The sequence below is a fragment of the Littorina saxatilis genome, linkage group LG7, assembly GCF_037325665.1.
Source record: "Littorina saxatilis isolate snail1 linkage group LG7, US_GU_Lsax_2.0, whole genome shotgun sequence".
NCBI lineage: Eukaryota > Metazoa > Mollusca > Gastropoda > Littorinimorpha > Littorinidae > Littorina > Littorina saxatilis.
In genome coordinates this window covers 2,636,171-2,655,690 of record NC_090251.1, presented here as the reverse complement: position 1 = coordinate 2,655,690, position 19,520 = coordinate 2,636,171, and the positions used below count along the sequence as shown (strand labels likewise).

Below are 19,520 nucleotides of genomic sequence, written 5' to 3'. Positions count from 1 at the left end.
TGTCGGTGTGTATTTGTGAGACTCGCAGAGTGACGTGTGTGTGTTTTAATACGAGTGTGAATTTCTTGTTGATGTTGACTGTTTTATCCTTTTAAAGAAATTGCTTATGCTCCTGTGAAATAAGCAATAAGTGTGTGTGTGGGGGGCGGGGCAGGGTGCAACTCATTGTGGAAATCCGATATCACTAGATGGTTTGAGCAGTGACATTGTTGTAGCATGTCACCAACTCTAGGTAGATGTAGAGGTAGACAACTTATTCTCTGATCTGTACAGTACGCTCTTACACCGTCTCTCTCACACACACAGGGCTATCACCTTTAGAGGTAGACAACTTATTCTCTGATCTGTACAGTACGCTCTTACACTGTCTCTCGCACACAGGGCTAACACCTTTAGAGGTAGACAACTAGTATTCTCTGATCTGTACAGTACGCTCTTACACTGTCTCTCTCTCACACAGGGCTAACACCTTTAGAGGTAGACAACTTATTCTCTGATCTGTACAGTACGCTCTTACACTGTCTCTCACACACAGGGCTAACACCTTTAGAGGTAGACAACTAGTATTCTCTGATCTGTACAGTACGCTCTTACACTGTCTCTCTCTCACACAGGGCTAACACCTTTAGAGGTAGACAACTAGTATTCTCTGATCTGTACAGTACGCTCTTACACTGTCTCTCTCTCACACAGGGCTAACACCTTTAGAGGTAGACAACTTATTTCTGATCTGTACAGTATGCTCTTACACTGTCTCTCTCACACACAGGGCTAACACCTTTAGAGGTAGACAACTTATTCTCTGATCTGTACAGTACGCTCTTACACTGTCTCTCTCACACACAGGGCTAACACCTTTAGAGGTAGACAACTAGTAATAGTATTCTCTGATCTGTACAGTACGCTCTTACACTGTCTCTCGCACACAGGGCTAACACCTTTAGAGGTAGACAACTAGTATTCTCTGATCTGTACAGTACGCTCTTACACTGTCTCTCGCACACAGGGCTAACACCTTTAGAGGTAGACAACTAGTATTCTCTGATCTGTACAGTACGCTCTTACACTGTCTCTCACACACAGGGCTAACACCTTTAGAGGTAGACAACTAGTATTCTCTGATCTGTACAGTACGCTCTTACACTGTCTCTCACACACAGGGCTAACACCTTTAGAGGTAGACAACTTATTCTCTGATCTGTACAGTACGCTCTTACACTGTCTCTCTCACACACACAGGGCTAACACCTTTAGAGGTAGACAACCTATTCTCTGATCTGTACAGTACGCTCTTACACTGTCTCTCTCTCACACAGGGCTAACACCTTTAGAGGTAGACAACTTATTCTCTGATCTGTACAGTACGCTCTTACACCGTCTCTCTCACACACAGGGCTAACACCTTTGAAGTTCTCGTTGGAAATCCGTTTTATTAAAGTAAAACTTTATTAAAATATTTTTTGTTTTGAGTTTGAATGGTTAATGGAGGCAAAATGTGTATTATTCTATTATTTATTAACATACATTAGGTACGAGGAGAGGCTGTTCTTTACCCCTGCCGCCGTGGACCCTGGCCTTTAGGGTCCTGCCGCCGTGGACCCTGGCCTTTAGGGTCCTGCCGCCGTGGACCCTGGCCTTTAGGGTCCTGCCGCCGTGGACCCTGGCCTTTAGGGTCCTGCCGCCGTGGACCCTGGCCTTTAGGGTCCTGCCGCCGTGGACCCTGGCCTTTAGGGTCCTGCCGCCGTGGACCCTGGCCTTTAGGGTCCTGCCGCCGTGGACCCTGGCCTTTAGGGTCCTGCCGCCGTGGACCCTGGCCTTTAGGGTCCTGCCGCCGTGGACCCTGGCCTTTAGGGTCCTGCCGCCGTGGACCCTGGCCTTTAGGGTCCTGCCGCCGTGGACCCTTGGTGGCCTTTAGGGTTTTTCACTTTTTGTTTGGTGTTAGCCCTGTACACACATACACATGCGCACACACACATACACACACGAACAAACAAATGAGTACACACCAGGCTTTACCAGCCAACCCCACAATAAAGCCTGGGAGTTGAGACTCCACAGACAAACTGGGCAGTGATCTCTCCACAACAATCTCCCTCCACACACACAGGCACCATGTGAAAACACAGTTTAAAGTTCTCTGCAATTCATGTTTTGCTCAGCATAATTTATGTTACACATTTCACACGTCCCGATACTGTACATGTTACACATGTCATATATTCTAATAATGTACATTATACACATTTCACACATGTTCTGACAATGTACATTATACACATTTCACACATGATCTGATTCTGTACATCAAGCCATTCTTTAAAAGAACACAAACAACCAGGTCTTAAAAAATATGTGCTCATCGGAACATAAAGCTATGAATATTAAAACCCGCAAATGACCAGAAAGCCTGGTACAGTTCTGTAATCTATCAATAAACAAGAAAATAAACCTTGAAATTGTGACCTCTATTAATATTCACAGCCGCACTGATCATTCACAATGTAAAATAAAATGCAGAAAAGAAATCCCAGCAAGTTTTACGGACATCATGCGAATCAAAACTTGCATTGAGCTTGATTAGTAGAAACCAAACTCTAACCAGAACATTACATCATGCTGATTAAAATGTGCATCTGATTATAATTATAACTTAAAAAAGTAAATGAAGACAGAATGTCATTTTCTTATGATGACATGCATCAGTGACTTAACAAATCTGAAGAATAATGATAATAACTTAAATAATACTTAAAATAAAAGTAAAATGACCAAGCATGTCAGGAGACACATACATCTGACGTCACTTTTACTTCACAATAATTGAACAGCTTGTCTCTTTATTAGTTTCTAGTGGCAGCGTCTGCACCCAATGTCCTTCACAGCACCACACAAAATAAATTTAGTTAAGTTTGCTCTAAATTATTTCACAGTACATGTAATTAGATACTAAGCAAAATTATTTTATGAGCCAGAGAATATCCAGTGAATGCCAGTCTCTTCTTGTCATACACACACAAAAGCACAAAATATTAATATTAAAATAGTAATATTAATGACAAAAGGCTGAAATAACCAAGCAAAAAAGATGACTGCTTACACTAAACTGGCAGTCACATAGCAAGTAACAAGTCCTTGATGAAACCACCTGAAATCTCAGTGTTTTGATGAAAATAAAGTACGGTACCTGCCATAAGAAAAAAGTCTTTATGAAACCACCTGAAATCTCAGTGCTTAATAAAAATAAAGTACATGCCTTCAGTAAGAAATCTTTGATGAAACCTGGCACCTGAAATCTCACAGTTTGATGAAAACAAAATGCCTGCCTTCAGTAAAAATTCTTTGATGAAACCTGGCACCTGAAAATCTCACAGTTTGATGAAAACAAAATGCCTGCCTTCAGTAAAAATAATCTTTGATGAAACCTTGCTTTCTAGTCTTGTACCGTTCATACACCCGTTGCTGGCACACACCCACATTTGCACCCATTGCAATAGCCAACTGGAATACACACCCATACTGCATGAAGCATCAAGAATATCTTTGATGACTGTAAAAGGACCTTAATTGTTAATTTCTTCTACTTTCAGGAAAAGCTACACCGACGATCAACAGCCCAATCACACAGTAAAATGAACACTATCAATCATATCAGAAAAACACATAACTTCCATGGTAGCGGAAACAATGCAAGCTTAAAGAGTGAGGTCAAGAAATCAACATTTCGATGGCAAGGATCAAGAATATGAGATCTCGAGAATAATGCGAGTGAAAACATCACATTGGCTCACAGTTCATGATTTCCACATGAACATAAGCATCAGCTCTGCCCTGAGAAATGTGCTGGCATGATGACGCTACTAGGAGTGTGATGACGCTACTAGGAGTGTGCAATACTGACAGCTCAACAGTAGCGATAAAACTAATTAATTGGCTTGAGAAAGAAAGATGGGGGCCGGGTAGCTCAGTGGGTAGAGCACTGGACTTGTGGTCCTCTAGGGTCGTAAGTTCCAATCTGGGCCGGGACGGACACGGGTAAGCTGTATGTGCAGACTCAAAGACGGTATCCATGGTCCACCCCCGTGTCACCACTGTGGCACATAAAAGACCTCGGTCATCCTGCCATAAGTGCAGGTGGCTGAATACACCTAAACACGCACACACCTGGGTAGCGCGACTCTGTTGCTGCTAGCTTTCCACTGGGAGGAAGAGACCCATTTTCCAGCGATGGGACAATAAAGTGATGAAAATGACAAATGAAAGAGGGGACACAATGCATCTTTTGCTACCCTGGATACTGTCCCCTGATCCATCTTTTGCTACCCTGGAGACTGTCCCCTGATGCTGCTCTGATCCATCTTTTGCTACCCTGGATACTGTCCCCTGATGCTGCTCTGATCCATCTTTTGCTACGCAGACCTGTTTACCCTAAACCCGAGGCAAGAGTACTTTCCCAAAAAGTTGAGTGTATTTTTCAAAAAGTTGGTGTACTTTGCAAGCAAAGCCATATGGGCTAGGGAAAATGTACGCGTCGGGTGCAAACGTGTTTGTGTAAGAATAGCATGTCTTGTGAACACCTTCAGAATTTAACTCCTTCCAATACAACAGGGATAAAACAATTTTATTTACCTGTCAGTTTATAGCATTATAACCAGTGTCTTCCAAACAGATAGATAATGAAAAGATGAAGTTCGTGAAATAACATCTGCGGTTGACAGTGGCAAGTTCAGTTTTACAATCATCTCAGAAAACATTGCTTCAGCACGGACTACAGCCTTTTCTTCTGGCAGGATTTGCTTTGCGGGAATGAACTTCATAATTCCTTGGCAGCTTTCAGCGGATTTCTTTGCAGCAACCTTGTCCAGGTGAGTTTTGGAACTGCAGTGTCGTTCGATGTCATATTTCCCAGCATGGGCAACGGAGAAATCTGATTTACAATACTTGCAGTGTGCATGACTTTTCCCCACAGTAGACTCCACAATTCCTGGCTCTTTCTTATATTTCTCCAAGAAAATCTGCTGCTTCTGCTGTTTAGACTTGGTACAGTCATCCGAAACTGGCACATTTTACCGCTTCATTTTGCCACAATTGTCCAGACGATCGCACGTGCCAACAACTGAACAAGGTTTCCACAGCTGAAGACTCGCTGTCATGGTTATCTCCCTTCGACCGAAACCGGTATCAGTTGTACCATCCCGTAATCAGCACACCAACACCGGAAAACGTATTCTAGACTTTTTCTTATGCGTATTTTGTGCGTGTGTCGCGTATTTGCGTACCGATAATAATTTGGCGTACAAAATACGCCCAAATCGTACTGGTAAACAGGTCTGGCTACGATAAACGGCTAAGCTTATTCACGTTCATATCTTAGCTCAACAACAAAAAAACCAAAATGAATCCACAAATCCAGACTACACTATCACACGTACCCCCCTACAATAAACGGCTAAGCTTATTCACGTTCATATCTTGGCTCCCCCCATTGCACCGGTCAAGTCCTCACAGTCAGAGTCCCAGTCTGGGTCGTAGTCCACAATGCTGTGTTGATACTCGGGCTCGACGGTGGGGGGCGGGTTGTTGTTGTGTGTGGATGTGGTGTGGGTGGAAGAGGTGGAGGTGGTGGTGGTGGGTGCGTTGTCCAGGCGTCGGCGTGGCGAGGTGTTGCTATCGGCGACAGACGTTGAGTAGGAGAAGGTGTAGTGCGTGCCGGTGTCGGTGGAGATGATGTTGGCCTTGCTGTTATCGCTCATGGAGTAGGGAGGGGGTGGCTCCGCTGAAAAATAATTGTGTTAAAATAAGGTCACTAAAATGCAGACATGAGAATAGAACATGACAATATAATGCTTTGTATACAAATAAGAAAGATATAATAATAAATCACTTTTCTATAGCGCAAGTCCTGATTCACAGCTCTAAGCGCTTTACAATTCCAATAAACACACACCGAGATAACAGGGTGAAAGTCTTTATATTTTTTTTTTCTCTTCATTCTTTTTCAACCGAGTTCTGTGGATAGTGTGTAGCATCAACAGCCTTGAAAGTGGCGAGTATTTTACTCGCCAAATACACGTACATTTGCTGAAACAAACTGTTGGTTTTGCTAGTAAAGTTTGCTCTCTGGCGAGTATATTTTCAGAATCACCAGCCAAAGGCTAGTGCGCCATTTTTGGGACTTTGAGGGCTGATGAAAGCCAACTTTGTGGTTTAGAGTGCGAGAAGAGTGTGCTCACAGTAGTGGGGTGGGATGGAGTGGCAGTGGTAGCTGTGGTGTCGGTACTGCCGCACTTTCTCCTTGGCCAGCTGCACGTAATGCTTGGTGGCCCCCGACCCCGTGTACTTGATGTCGTCTAGATCCTGGCTGTGCACATCCGGCAAGTGCTGCGTGATTTGCTGCACACACAACAAAACCAAGCTAGTCGTAAACAAAATACAGTGCCTGGTGCACAAATAGTAAATTGCAATCAACATAGAGTACTACTTGGACTAGTAGCAGGGAAAGGCATACGATCTGCCCTATTTCAGTTGACTGAGTTGAGTTTTAAAATGGATGAAAATTAACAGACGCCATCAACAGACAATCTGAACAAGCAGGGCCTTAAAAGGGAGGAAGTCTTAAATCACAGGGGGTGGTGGTGGTGGTGGTGGTGGGGGGGGGGGGGTGTGTGTCTCAAAAGAGGGGTTCCACCGTAGTATCAAATGATGAATAAAACATTGCTACATGGCAATATCAAATGATGAATAAAACATTGCTACATGGCAATATCAAATGAAGAATAAAACATTGCTACATGGCAATATCAAATGATGAATAAAACATTGCTACATGGCAATATCAAATGAAGAATAAAACATTGCTACATGGCAATATCAAATGATGAATAAAACATTGCTACATGGCAATATCAAATGAAGAATAAAACATTGCTACATGGCAATATCAAATGATGAATAAAACATTGCTACATGGCAATATCAAATGAAGAATAAAACATTGCTACATGGCAATATCAAATGATGAATAAAACATTGCTACATGGCAATATCAAATGAAGAATAAAACATTGCTACATGGCAATATCAAATGATGAATAAAACATGCTACATGGCAATATCAAATGAAGAATAAAACATTGCTACATGGCAATATCAAATGATGAATAAAACATAATACATGGCAATATCAAATGAAGAATAAAACATTGCTACATGGCAATATCAAATGATGAATAAAACATTGCTACATGGCAATATCAAATGATGAATAAAACATTGCTACATGGCAATATCAAATGATGAATAAAACATTGCTACATGGCAATATCAAATGATGAATAAAACATTGCTACATGGCAATATCAAATGAAGAATAAAACATTGCTACATGGCAATATCAAATGAAGAATAAAACATTGCTACATGGCAACAACAGACTGCGAGTCTATCAAGTGCAAAGTGGTCAAACTCCTTACCCGCTGTGCCTCAAAGATGACGGAGCATTTCTTGGCGAACTCTGTGTAGGCCTCGGACACCTTGAGCAGCCCGCCCTTCACGCGTATCAGCTTGACCGCTTCATTCTCACGAATCTTGTCCGCCACTGCACACACACAATCAGCGTCATCATGGATACACTAGTGTAGTGTCAACACTGTCAAATGCTCATTCCCAGCCTGAATGGCATGGTAATATTGGTCATACACGTAAAAATCCACTCGTGCAAAAACGTAAGTGAACATGGGAGTTTCTGCCCATGAACGAAAAAGAAGAAAAAGAAGAAAAAGCAGAAATGCTCTTTCCCTGTGTTTTCAAATAAGCACGACCGACAGGCAATACGTCCGCACACAAATAGTAACCTTCCCATGGCAAAATAGTTGTGTGCTTTTCTTTTTATGTGCAAATTGTTGTAAATAAAGAAAACAGACTGTCTGTGAGGTACCATACAAAACAGACTGTCTGTGAGGTACCATACAAAACAGACTGTCTGTGAGGTACCATACAAAACAGACTGTCTGTGAGGTACCACACAAAACAGACTGTCTGTGAGGTACCATACAAAACAGACTGTGAGGTACCATACAAAACAGACTGTCTGTGAGGTACCATACAAAACAGACTGTCTGTGAGGTACCATACAAAACAGACTGTCTGTGAGGTACCATACAAAACAGACTGTCTGTGAGGTACCATACAAAACAGACTGTGAGGTACCATACAAAACAGACTGTCTGTGAGGTACCATACAAAACAGACTGTCTGTGAGGTACCATACAAAACAGACTGTCTGTGAGGTACCATACAAAACCATACTCAGACAGACAGAAAAAAGAGACAGACCGAGACACGCAGCATGTACAGTGACCAGTGCCAGAACCTTGGCTCGCTTCCTATGCTCTCATGTGTCTTGATATGTAGAGCAGACAGACAGACAAACAGAAAAACAGACCCACAAACAGCATGTCAAGTTACCTTCCAACTGTGCCAGATCCTTGGCTCGCTCGGCCTGTGCCAGGCGGTTCTCCAACACCTGTAGCTCGGCCTCCGATGCCTTCTGAAACCCACAATCACAAAACACACATCAGCACTGAAAATGTGGCTCAGGTACATCAAACTAAATCTGCTTGCCATATAGCAACAACAAAGTCAAATGTGAGAAAATGCCGAGCCGTGACCATGCAGTGATTATACACAATTTGTAGCAGTAAAACCTGATTAACAAACGGCTTTGTTTCCTTGCTCACAATGTCAGATTTCAAAATGTTAAGTACAATCTGTTCAGATTTCAAAATGTAAAGTACAATCTGTTCAGATTTCAAAATGTAAAGTACAATCTGTTCAGATTTCAAAATGTAAAGTACAATCTGTTCAGATTTCAAAATGTAAAGTACAATCTGTTCAGATTTCAAAATGTAAAGTACAATCTGTTCAGATTTCAAAATGTAAAGTACAATCTGTTCAGATTGATATGGATGTGAAAAAGTACAAACAAAGTAACAAACCAAAGCATTTTATTGTGGTTTCACACGCGTCCGTAGCACTGTTTATTAAGTTTACCAATATGTTAAAAACACATGCTTCTTTCAATGTTTACTGACACAAACTGTAATCATGTGTCATAATATGATCGGCTTCGGGATGTGCTTGTGATGAAAAGTAGTCTGGGAATTTTCCTTGTCAGATTTTTTTTCACTGACCGTATTCCAGACACAAAATTTGGCGTACAAAATACAGCAAAATGGTATGGGTTCTCACGTCTGCTCTTACCTTGAACGCTTTCTTGAGCTCCTTGCGGGTCCTCGTCTCCCTTTGCTCACAGATGGCCTGAACATCACACACAAATGGTACAAATAATAAACTCGTAAACCACTAAACTTACAAATGTTCGCCACTAAGTTTACAAAAAAGCTAAGATCAAATCAAAATAGTTATGGTAATAACATTATTTACACGTTTTCACACACAAACATGACATTAGAGTAAAGTTTAAATTTCAAAATCAAATCCAAAATAATGATAGTAATAAAATTATTTTCACACACAAAATGACATTAGATTAAATTTTAAATTTCAGGGCAGAGTCTGATTACTCTGACAAGAGCCTGATTACTTAGTCTATGTATCTCCCTCCTGATTACTTAGTATATATGTATCTCCCTCCTGATTACTTAGTATATGTATCTCCCTCCTGATTACTTAGTATATGTATCTCCCTCCTGATTACTTAGTATATGTATCTCCCTCCTGATTACTTAGTATATGTATCTCCCTCCTGATTACTTAGTATATGTATCTCCCTCCTGATTACTTAGTATATGTATCTCCCTCCTGATTACTTAGTATATGTATCTCCCTCCTGATTACTTAGTATATGTATCTCCCTCCGTTTACTTGTCTTTGGCACATACACACTTTGTATCCAAAGGGGGGGGTAACTCACAAAGTTGTGCCTGGACTGAGCGAGATGTTTCTCCCCTTCTAGAATCATTTCAAACATGTGTCGGTACTCCTTCAGGTTTTCTGAAAAGGCAAATATAAATTATATTAAGTGGAAAAAATACATTGTACATACAATTAGCAATGCTAATCATACAAGCAAAACTTAAAATCTCAATCTAAATCTCAGCACGTATTAAAAAACTATTATACTTTCAAGCAGCTTCCCTTTATCTTTCACCCAATTTACATCCTTTATCATCTGAAACACCACAGTTTGCATCCTTTATCATCTGAAACACCACAGTTTGCATCCTTTATCATCTGAAACACCACAGTTTGCACTCTTTATGACCTTTTATTTCTGAAAAACACACCAATACGTCATCTCTTAGAATTTTTGTAAAAAAGACGTACTGATACGAGGTATGATCCAAACAAAATGATCAAACCCCGATTATACAAGTCTCAGGCCACTGATCATAAAAAGTAATATATCATTTGAAAGGCCAAACATTGAACTGGTACACCTCCAAAAGATAACGTTATTTGGTTTACTACGTCATAAATGACAAGGTTTTAAAATACTTTTGGGTTGTGTTTCAAAACGGGGTCTTTTGTCAACCACCATGAAAATGTTCACTTCTATGAAGAGTGTAGCAGGGTAATGGTACAACGAAAATGTCTACAAAGCTGAAGAACGTTACATGAATCAAAGCTGTTCCATATTCGACTATCTGACAAAAGAAAAGGGAAATTGAAACTGGGAAAAAGGGGAATAACTCTGACAAGCCAAAAAGACTTCTGAAGAGTGCTTTAACCCTTTCGTTGCCAATCAAAACTTGCGTATGTGCATTCCTGACTGCCAGGGTTGGAGTTCGGGGTGTAATAATTCACACAAAAAATTCTAGCTCCAAACTGGCAGTAGGTAGTTAAGTAAAACCTATGTTATTTTTAAGGGAAATTGAACCAAGAATCTGTTTTTACTGTCTAATCATGGAAATAATAATTAGTTTGGCTTATAATGATGTTTAAATATGAACTTTTGAAAAATCAGTCCGGCGCATCTTCCGGTGCCTGTGGATCAAACACAGGTCGCTGTTTTGCTTGCTCCAAGAAAGGATTATAATCACTATCATCTACCTGTTTCCAACGAATCGTCCGAAAGAAGATCTCCCCCTTCCCCTGTCAGTATCAAATAATCATTTGCACCGCCTGTAGCGTCAGTCCGGCTTTGTTTTTCCCTACTAGGGCCCGGTCGACTGTCACCGTTAGCCATTTTGACGAGTCGAGATTTCTCTCCCCTACCCTGTCGCCAAGGCCGAAAATAGCCTTCAGACGCAAAACCGCGTCACCATTTATGTTTATTCATGAGAATGAGGTATCCTACCAAGCCACTGGCTGCTATTTGTGTGTCAGCGGTGACGTAGCATTTCTGGAAAATCCCGGAACGGAGAAGACGGGTTTACCCGTCCTAAGGCGCTGCGGCTGCACAAGCGCATGACGGGTATACCCGTCCTAAGGCAGTCAAGTGGTTAAACGAGAATAATGTAGCTGCTGTGTCAACATTTTAGAACTAAGATTAACAAGAAGAGCAAACGCTCGATCGAGTCACTTTCGCAGTTCTGAATATTATATGAGGCATCAGATGGACAGGAAGAAATTGCTATTCACAACACAATGAGTCACGTTCACATAAAATTTGAGCCCGGTCACTTTTATAGTTTCCGAGAAAAGCCCAACGTTAAGTTGTGTGTTGCCGAACAGAAAAGGCTAGTTATCTCCCTTGTTTTTCTGATAACGTTCGTAAAAGGCTACAGATGTAAATACTTTGATGTAAAGAATAATCCTACAAAGTTTCAATCACATCCGATGAACTTTGTCAAAGATATAAAATGTCTAATTTTTCCTTTGACGCTGACCTGTGACCTTGAAAAAGGTCAAAGGTCAACGAAACCATCGTTAAAGTGTAGAGGTCATTGGAGGTCACGACTAAACAAAATATGAGCCCGATCGCTTTGATAGTTTCCGAGAAAAGATATAAAATGTCTAATTTTTCCTTTGACGCTGACCTGTGACCTTGAAAAAGGTCAAAGGTCAACGAAACCATCGTTAAAGTGTAGAGGTCATTGGAGGTCACGACTAAACAAAATATGAGCCCGATCGCTTTGATAGTTTCCGAGAAAAGTCCAACGTTAAGGTGGTGTCTACGGACGGCCGGCCGGCCGGACAGACTAACACTGACCGATTACATAGAGTCACTTTTTCTCAAGTGACTCAAAAAGTGTACATGCGGGTATAAAGAGCAAAACTTCAACTTTCATATGGAACAATCCAGAGAGTTCTACTGAATGATCTTCCGCTTCAAAAGCTGGCCGCAAAATGGGTGCCTGATAAGCTGACAGGGGAACGGAAGGAGCATCAGGGTCCTCTCGCACGCGATCTGCTCAACCGTTGTGAACCCAGTAGACCCAAATTTGTTATTATTGTATTCACTGATTATGAGACTTTGGTTTCCTTCTACTTTAGTGCCAGAAAACACAGAAACAAAGCGTGTCTAGACCAAAATGACAAGATGCATCAAATAAATTTGTAAGCGATATTTTCAAAGCATAAACAGGGCTATTCGCTGTATTGTTTTACCACAAAGGTCCTGTTGCTGTCGACATTCTGTCTACTGACAGCACTGTCATTGTCACATACTATGCAGAAACGGTTTTACCCAAACTTGTTCACGAGTTTAGCAGTCAGCGACCAAACTGCGAAACCCAGATTTCATGAAAATGTCAGTCTCCACAAAAGAAGGGCCGTAACTCCATTCCTAAAAGACCAAATGATTACATTTTTGCCTCACACATTTTTCAGACCTGATTACACCCCTTGAGATTGCTGAACATACCCTCTTTGAACATCAGACGTTTTGCCAACAAGTTTCACTGCACCCAGGACCTACAATAAAGCCGTCAAATCAGAGCTGAAAGGCAACCCCAAATAAGGCCACCTTAATGCCTCTTCTGGTTGGCTTAGCCACTTGTGACACTGCATAAATGTCGGAGGAGAGTAGTTCTAATGACTGCTGTAATTTGGGCCAGATACGCCAAACGGTCTCTGCAAAAATCACATTTGATCCTTTTGTTTGGATCATACCTCATATAACCGCATGCAAAATAATCCCAAAAAATCATCATCCTCTTCAAGACCTTGCTTCATCAGATTTTCTGTTTATAATCTCTGTAAATTTATCTCAATTTTAAGACTCTGTTCTTTTTAATACCTGATGTTTTTCAGATTTTTGTTGGCGGATTCATTGTAAATGTATTCCCACACACACACAAAGGTGACAGATGAGCACAATGGAATGTTGGAGAAAGGTACGTACCACAGAAGTCCCTCTGTACCTCTGCCCAGGCCAGGTTGAGTTCTGCCATCTGATTGGCCACGTCCTGCAGTGCTCGGTTCTCTTCATTGGCCGCCCACTTCAGCAGGTCTTGGGACGCTGTGTGCAACATCCACAGGTTTACATTATCACTCAAAACAAGTTAAAAATGTTGAGCACAACATTGATCACCCAATTTACGTTATTAATTAAGACATTTAATCGTTAGTACAGTGGAAGCTGCCCTTGTGACAACCTATCCAAAGCGACCACCTGCCCACAACGACCACACCCAAGGATCCCAGACAAGTTTTTATATTTAGTCAAGTTTTGACTAAATATTTTAACATCGAGGGGGAATCGAAACGAGGGTCGTGGTGTATGTGCGTGTGTGCGTGTGTAGAGCGATTCAGACTAAACTACTGGACCGATCTTTATGAAATTTGACATGAGAGTTCCTGGGTATGAAATCCCCGAACGTTTTTTTCATTTTTTTGATAAATGTCTTTGATGACGTCATATCCGGCTTTTCCTGAAAGTTGAGGCGGCACTGTCACGCCCTCATTTTTCAACCAAATTGGTTGAAATTTTGGTCAAGTAATCTTCGACAAAGCCCGGACTTCGGTATTGCATTTCAGCTTGGTGGCTTAAAAATTAATTAATGACTTTGGTCATTAAAAATCTGAAAATTGTAAAAAAAAAATAAAAATTTATAAAACGATCCAAATTTACGTTTATCTTATTCTCCATCATTTGCTGATTCCAAAAACATATAAATATGTTATATTCGGATTAAAAACAAGCTCTGAAAATTAAATATATAAAAATTATTATCAAATTTTTTTTTCGAAATCAATTTAAAAACACTTTCATCTTATTCCTTGTCGGTTCCTGATTCCAAAAACATATAGATATGATATATTTGAATTAACAAGAAGAGCAAACGCTCGATCGAGTCACTTTCGCAGTTCTGAATATTATATGAGGCATCAGATGGACAGGAAGAAATTGCTATTCACAACACAATGAGTCACGTTCACATAAAATTTGAGCCCGGTCACTTTTATAGTTTCCGAGAAAAGCCCAACGTTAAGTTGTGTGTTGCCGAACAGAAAAGGCTAGTTATCTCCCTTGCTTTTCTGATAACGTTCGTAAAAGGCTACAGATGTAAATACTTTGATGTAAAGAATAATCCTACAAAGTTTCAATCACATCCGATGAACTTTGTCAAAGATATAAAATGTCTAATTTTTCCTTTGACGCTGACCTGTGACCTTGAAAAAGGTCAAAGGTCAACGAAACCATCGTTAAAGTGTAGAGGTCATTGGAGGTCACGACTAAACAAAATATGAGCCCGATCGCTTTGATAGTTTCCGAGAAAAGTCCAACGTTAAGGTGGTGTCTACGGACGGCCGGCCGGACAGACTAACACTGACCGATTACATAGAGTCACTTTTTCTCAAGTGACTCAAAAACACGCTCAGAAAGTTAAAACGAAGAGAGGTACAGTAAAGCGTGCTATCCTTCTCAGCGCAACGAATACCCCGCTCTTCTTGTCAATTCCACGGGCACTGCCTTTGCCACGGGCGGTGGAGTGACGATGCTACGAGTATACGGTCTTGCTGCGTTGCGTTCAGTTTCATTCTGTGAGTTCGACAGCTACTTGACTAAATATTGTATTTTCGCCTTACGCGACTTGTTCTTTATATAATTCACCCTTCCATCGGGACCACCTGTCTAGTATTTCATGTCAACTTTTGATCGATCTCTCGCGTGGTTGGTCGTTACTGACAGGTTCGACTGTTTAACCTTCTCTTGCCAGTACTTGGTCGTTACTGACAGGTTCGACTGTTTAACCTTCTCTTGCCAGTACTTGGTCGTTACTGACAGGTTCGACTGTTTAACCTTCTCTTGCCAGTACTTGGTCGTTACTGACAGGTTCGACTGTTTAACAGGTTCTTCTCTTGCCAGTACTTGGTCGTTACTGACAGGTTCGACTGTTTAACCTTCTCTTGCCAGTACTTGGTCGTTACTGACAGGTTCGACTGTTTAACAGGTTCTGGTCTTGCCAGTACTTGGTCGTTACTGACAGGTTCGACTGTTTAACAGGTTCTGGTCTTGCCAGTACTTGGTCGTTACTGACAGGTTCGACTGTTTAACAGGTTCTGGTCTTGCCAGTACTTGGTCGTTACTGACAGGTTCGACTGTTTAACAGGTTCTGGTCTTGCCAGTACTTGGTCGTTACTGACAGGTTCGACTGTTTAACAGGTTCTGGTCTTGCCAGTACTTGGTCGTTACTGACAGGTTCGACTGTTTAACAGGTTCTTCTCTTGCCAGTACTTGGTCGTTACTGACAGGTTCGACTGTTTAACAGGTTCTTCTCTTGCCAGTACTTGGTCGTTACTGACAGGTTCGACTGTTTAACAGGTTCTTCTCTTGCCAGTACTTGGTCGTTACTGACAGGTTCGACTGTTTAACAGGTTCTTCTCTTGCCAGTACTTGGTCGTTACTGACAGGTTCGACTGTTTAACAGGTTCTTCTCTTGCCAGTACTTGGTCGTTACTGACAGGTTCGACTGTTTAACAGGTTCTGGTCTTGCCAGTACTTGGTCGTTACTGACAGGTTCGACTGTTTAACAGGTTCTTCTCTTGCCAGTACTTGGTCGTTACTGACAGGTTCGACTGTTTAACAGGTTCTTCTCTTGCCAGTACTTGGTCGTTACTGACAGGTTCGACTGTTTAACAGGTTCTTCTCTTGCCAGTACTTGGTCTTGCCATTGCACTAGGCCACCAGGCGCATCCAGGATTTGAATCCCGAACCATTGACATTGACATTGACATTGACATTGACATTGACATGCACCTCCAAGGCCAATTAATGTCTTAAGTAACCACTAGCCTAGCTATAGCTATTGCACCCGTCTATTTTTCAATCTGTTATTAAACTTACTCGGTGAAGTCATTCTGTTCTTGTTGGAAGTTCATTAAATACCCCAAACGAACAGCTAACTATCTGTAGTTAAGTGAAAGCTTCTCCGCACTGACCTACGCTTTGAGCGTTCATGAAGGCCTTGGCAGTGGAGCGAATGTCCTTGACCTCCGAGATGAGAACGTTGAGGTCACCGTGCCCTGCACCCAGTGACATCAGCTTGACGCTGCTCCTGAAAGCATAAATCATGCATGAGCAAACACTGCAAATGCACAAATTGACAAGTTCACACATTATTGTCAAATAATTGAATCAAGCAATGCCACTATACTACACTGTAAACAAAATGTTGCCCAAGTAGCTAGCACTGTGAATAGAATAACAAGTGGTTTGAGAGCACCCAGACCAGAACACCGCAAAATATAACGGATTAGCCAATGTTAATTGAAATTGAAAACCAATCACCAGATTGACAGGATATGCAAAGCACCAGAAATGGTGAGAATGCAACTTCACTTGCAAGCTTGATCAGCAGACGATTCAGTCCGTTCCCTCAAAACTCACCGTCTCACGGCTCTTGCTGCTTTTTCCATAGTGAGTCCGAGTTAATCCACGCAACGAGGGTTTGGCGAGTGGGGAACAGAAATCACTCGACAACGCTCGTACAGTTATTCAGTCAGATCAGTACGCTTTGTAGAGTTCCAATGTCGAGAGGCTCATTCTCCAACTTGGAGCAGACGATATCGAGCTCAGTCGATTTCCGTTTTCTTGCGGGTGTATCGTCGAATACACAACCGACAGACTAGAAATCAAGTTAAAAACGAACGCAAGCGTGACGAAATAGAAGGTGTTTGTTGCGTTTGGAGAGTTACTGTTTGTCAACAAGTCTTTTCGGTTTCCGATCGTTTTGTTGTAAAGCAGAGGTAGGGACGATAACTTCGGGAACACGGATGTTGGAACGCCATCTGTTGGAAGAGTTTTCTAACAAGATCAGGTAACTCTAATCGGTTTTGTTTCTCACTCTCTCTATCTCTCTGACTGTCGAAGACTATCGAGAACACATGGCATCTCTCTCTCTCTCTCTCTCTCTCTCTCTCTCTCTCTCTCTCTCTCTCTCTCTCTCTCTCTCTCTCTCTCTCTCATTTTAAGTCAGTAGTTCCTCACGGCTAAGTCCTTGGACCACTCAATCTCTTTTCTATTTACATCAACGATCTGCCTTTGCAAATATAGGCCGCCTATGATTGTAAATTTATAAACGACGTCAAGTTTTGCTGATGACGTGTTACTATACACATGTTGCTGCAGAAAAGCATCGGTGAGGTTTGTGACTGGTGCAAGACAAACTCCATGATAATCCACACAGGCAAGACCAAAAGTGTGGTGATCACCACACGCAGAACTTGACATCAACTTGTACCTTTAATTCTTACCTTCGGGTACCACTCAACTGATAGGCCTACCAGAGACATACTATCTATGTCTCTGTCAATACGTAGCCTATGTGACGTGACAGATCATAAACAAACTGAATACTGAATTGATTAAGTCCGCAGTTCAGCTAGGCCGGACAAAATAGTTTTGTGCAATGGTTGTTTATTATAAAATAATCAGTTTAGTGATTCATGCATACTCATAGGCAGATGTCTGCTGGCTTCACTGACACACGCAGAATAGGCTACCTGGTAAAATGGTTTAACGTCGAAGTAAACTGCGCAGACAATGTTTTATGATCAAATACCAGTGACTCGTCAAAAGAAACTAGGTGCATGGATTTTGATGTCTCTCTTTGAAATAAAGCTATCTGTGTGAGAGTCGACACAATATCCGAACGACTCAAGTGCCGCGGAACGGCAAATTTAACAGCTAGAACGTATGATTCAAATAGCTACGGCTTTTAAATAATTAAAAAAAACCATAAAAAAAACAACTTGACCCTGTTTTGTCAGAAGCGACGGTTAGCCATGAATGTCAACGCTGACCGACATTTGTCTATGTACTGTAGGCCCTATCCACCGTTAAAACTAACCCGGCCCTTCATTGAAATGTAAAAAAAAAAGAAACAAGTCGCGTAAGGCGAAATTACTACATTTAGTCAAGCTGTGGAACTCACAGAATGAAACTGAACGTTGTCCGCCGCTAGTGCAAAAGGCAGTGAAAGTGACGAGCCTGTTTGGTGCGGTAGCGATTGCGCTGTGCTTCACTGATGATAGCACGCTTTACTGTACCTCTCTTCGTTTTAACTTTCTGAGCGTGTTTTTAATCCAAACATATCATATCTATATGTTTATGGAATCAGGAACCGACAAGGAATAAGATGAAGTAGTTTTTAAAACGATTTCGGAAATTTAATTTTGATCATAATTTTTATATTTTTAATTTTCAGAGCTTGTTTTTAATCCAAATATAACATATGTATATGTTTTTGGAATCAGAAAATGACGAAGAATAAAATGAAATTGTTTTTGGATCGTTTAATAAAAAAATAATTTTAATTAGAAGTTTCCGATTTTTAATGACCAAACTCACTCATTAGTTTTTAAGCCACCAAGCTGAAATGCAATACCAAACCCCGGCCTTCGTCGAAGATTGCTTTGCCAAAATTTCAATCAATTTAATTTAAAAATGAGGGTGTGACAGTGCCGCCTCAACTTTTACAAAAAGCCGGATATGACGTCATCAAAGGTATTTATCGAAAAAAAGAAAAAGACGTCCGAGGATATCATACCCAGGAACTCTCATGTCAAATTTCATAAAGATCGGTCCAGTAGTTTAGTCTGAATCGCTCTACACACACACAGACAGACACACAGACAGACAGACACACACACAGACACACACACACACACACACACACACACACACACACACACACACACACACACACACACACACACACACACACACACACACACATACACCAAGACCCTCGTCTCGATTCCCCCCTCTATTGAACTTGACTAAATGTAAAAAGATCCAGTACCCGGCAGAACATACGTCACGCTGAAAGCCTGTACGCTCTATAATCATCTTCAGCTTTGGTTTTTGCGATTTTTTTCACGATTTTATGAAAGGAACTTAGTTTTTATATTTAGTCAAGTTTTTATATTTTAACATCGAGGGGGAATCGAAACGAGGGTCGTGGTGTATGTGCGTGTGTCTGTGTGTGTGTGTGTCTGTGTGTCTGTGTGTGTGTGTGTGCGTGTAGAGCGATTCAGACTAAACTACTGGACCGATCTTTATGAAATTTGACATGAGAGTTCATGGGTATGAAATCCCCGAACGTTTTTTT

General features: G+C 41.3%; 1 protein-coding gene across 1 annotated transcript; it reads right to left on the bottom strand.

The window, feature by feature from the left end:
- Window positions 1-2,126: 2,126 nt before the first annotated feature.
- LOC138970459 (uncharacterized) lies at window positions 2,127-17,222 on the bottom strand. Its single transcript, XM_070342913.1, has 9 exons — window positions 16,796-17,222; window positions 16,348-16,463; window positions 13,307-13,423; window positions 9,932-10,011; window positions 9,259-9,315; window positions 8,464-8,545; window positions 7,470-7,594; window positions 6,231-6,390; window positions 2,127-5,773 (listed from the first exon to the last, which is right to left on the bottom strand). Exons 1-9 carry the CDS (start codon window positions 16,822-16,824, stop codon window positions 5,463-5,465), a joined length of 1,077 nt encoding a protein of 358 aa, XP_070199014.1. The 5' UTR covers window positions 16,825-17,222; the 3' UTR covers window positions 2,127-5,462.
- Window positions 17,223-19,520: the final 2,298 nt, after the last annotated feature.

Coding starts and splice junctions, on each gene's coding strand:
- LOC138970459 (XM_070342913.1), bottom strand. CDS start 16,824: ATGGAAAAAGCAGCAAGAGCCGTGAGACG. Junction 16,464..16,795: donor GCAGCAAGAGCCGTGAGACG/GTGAGTTTTGAG, acceptor TTATGCTTTCAG/GAGCAGCGTCAAGCTGATGT. Junction 9,316..9,931: donor CTCAGTCCAGGCACAACTTT/GTGAGTTACCCC, acceptor TGTGATGTTCAG/GCCATCTGTGAGCAAAGGGA.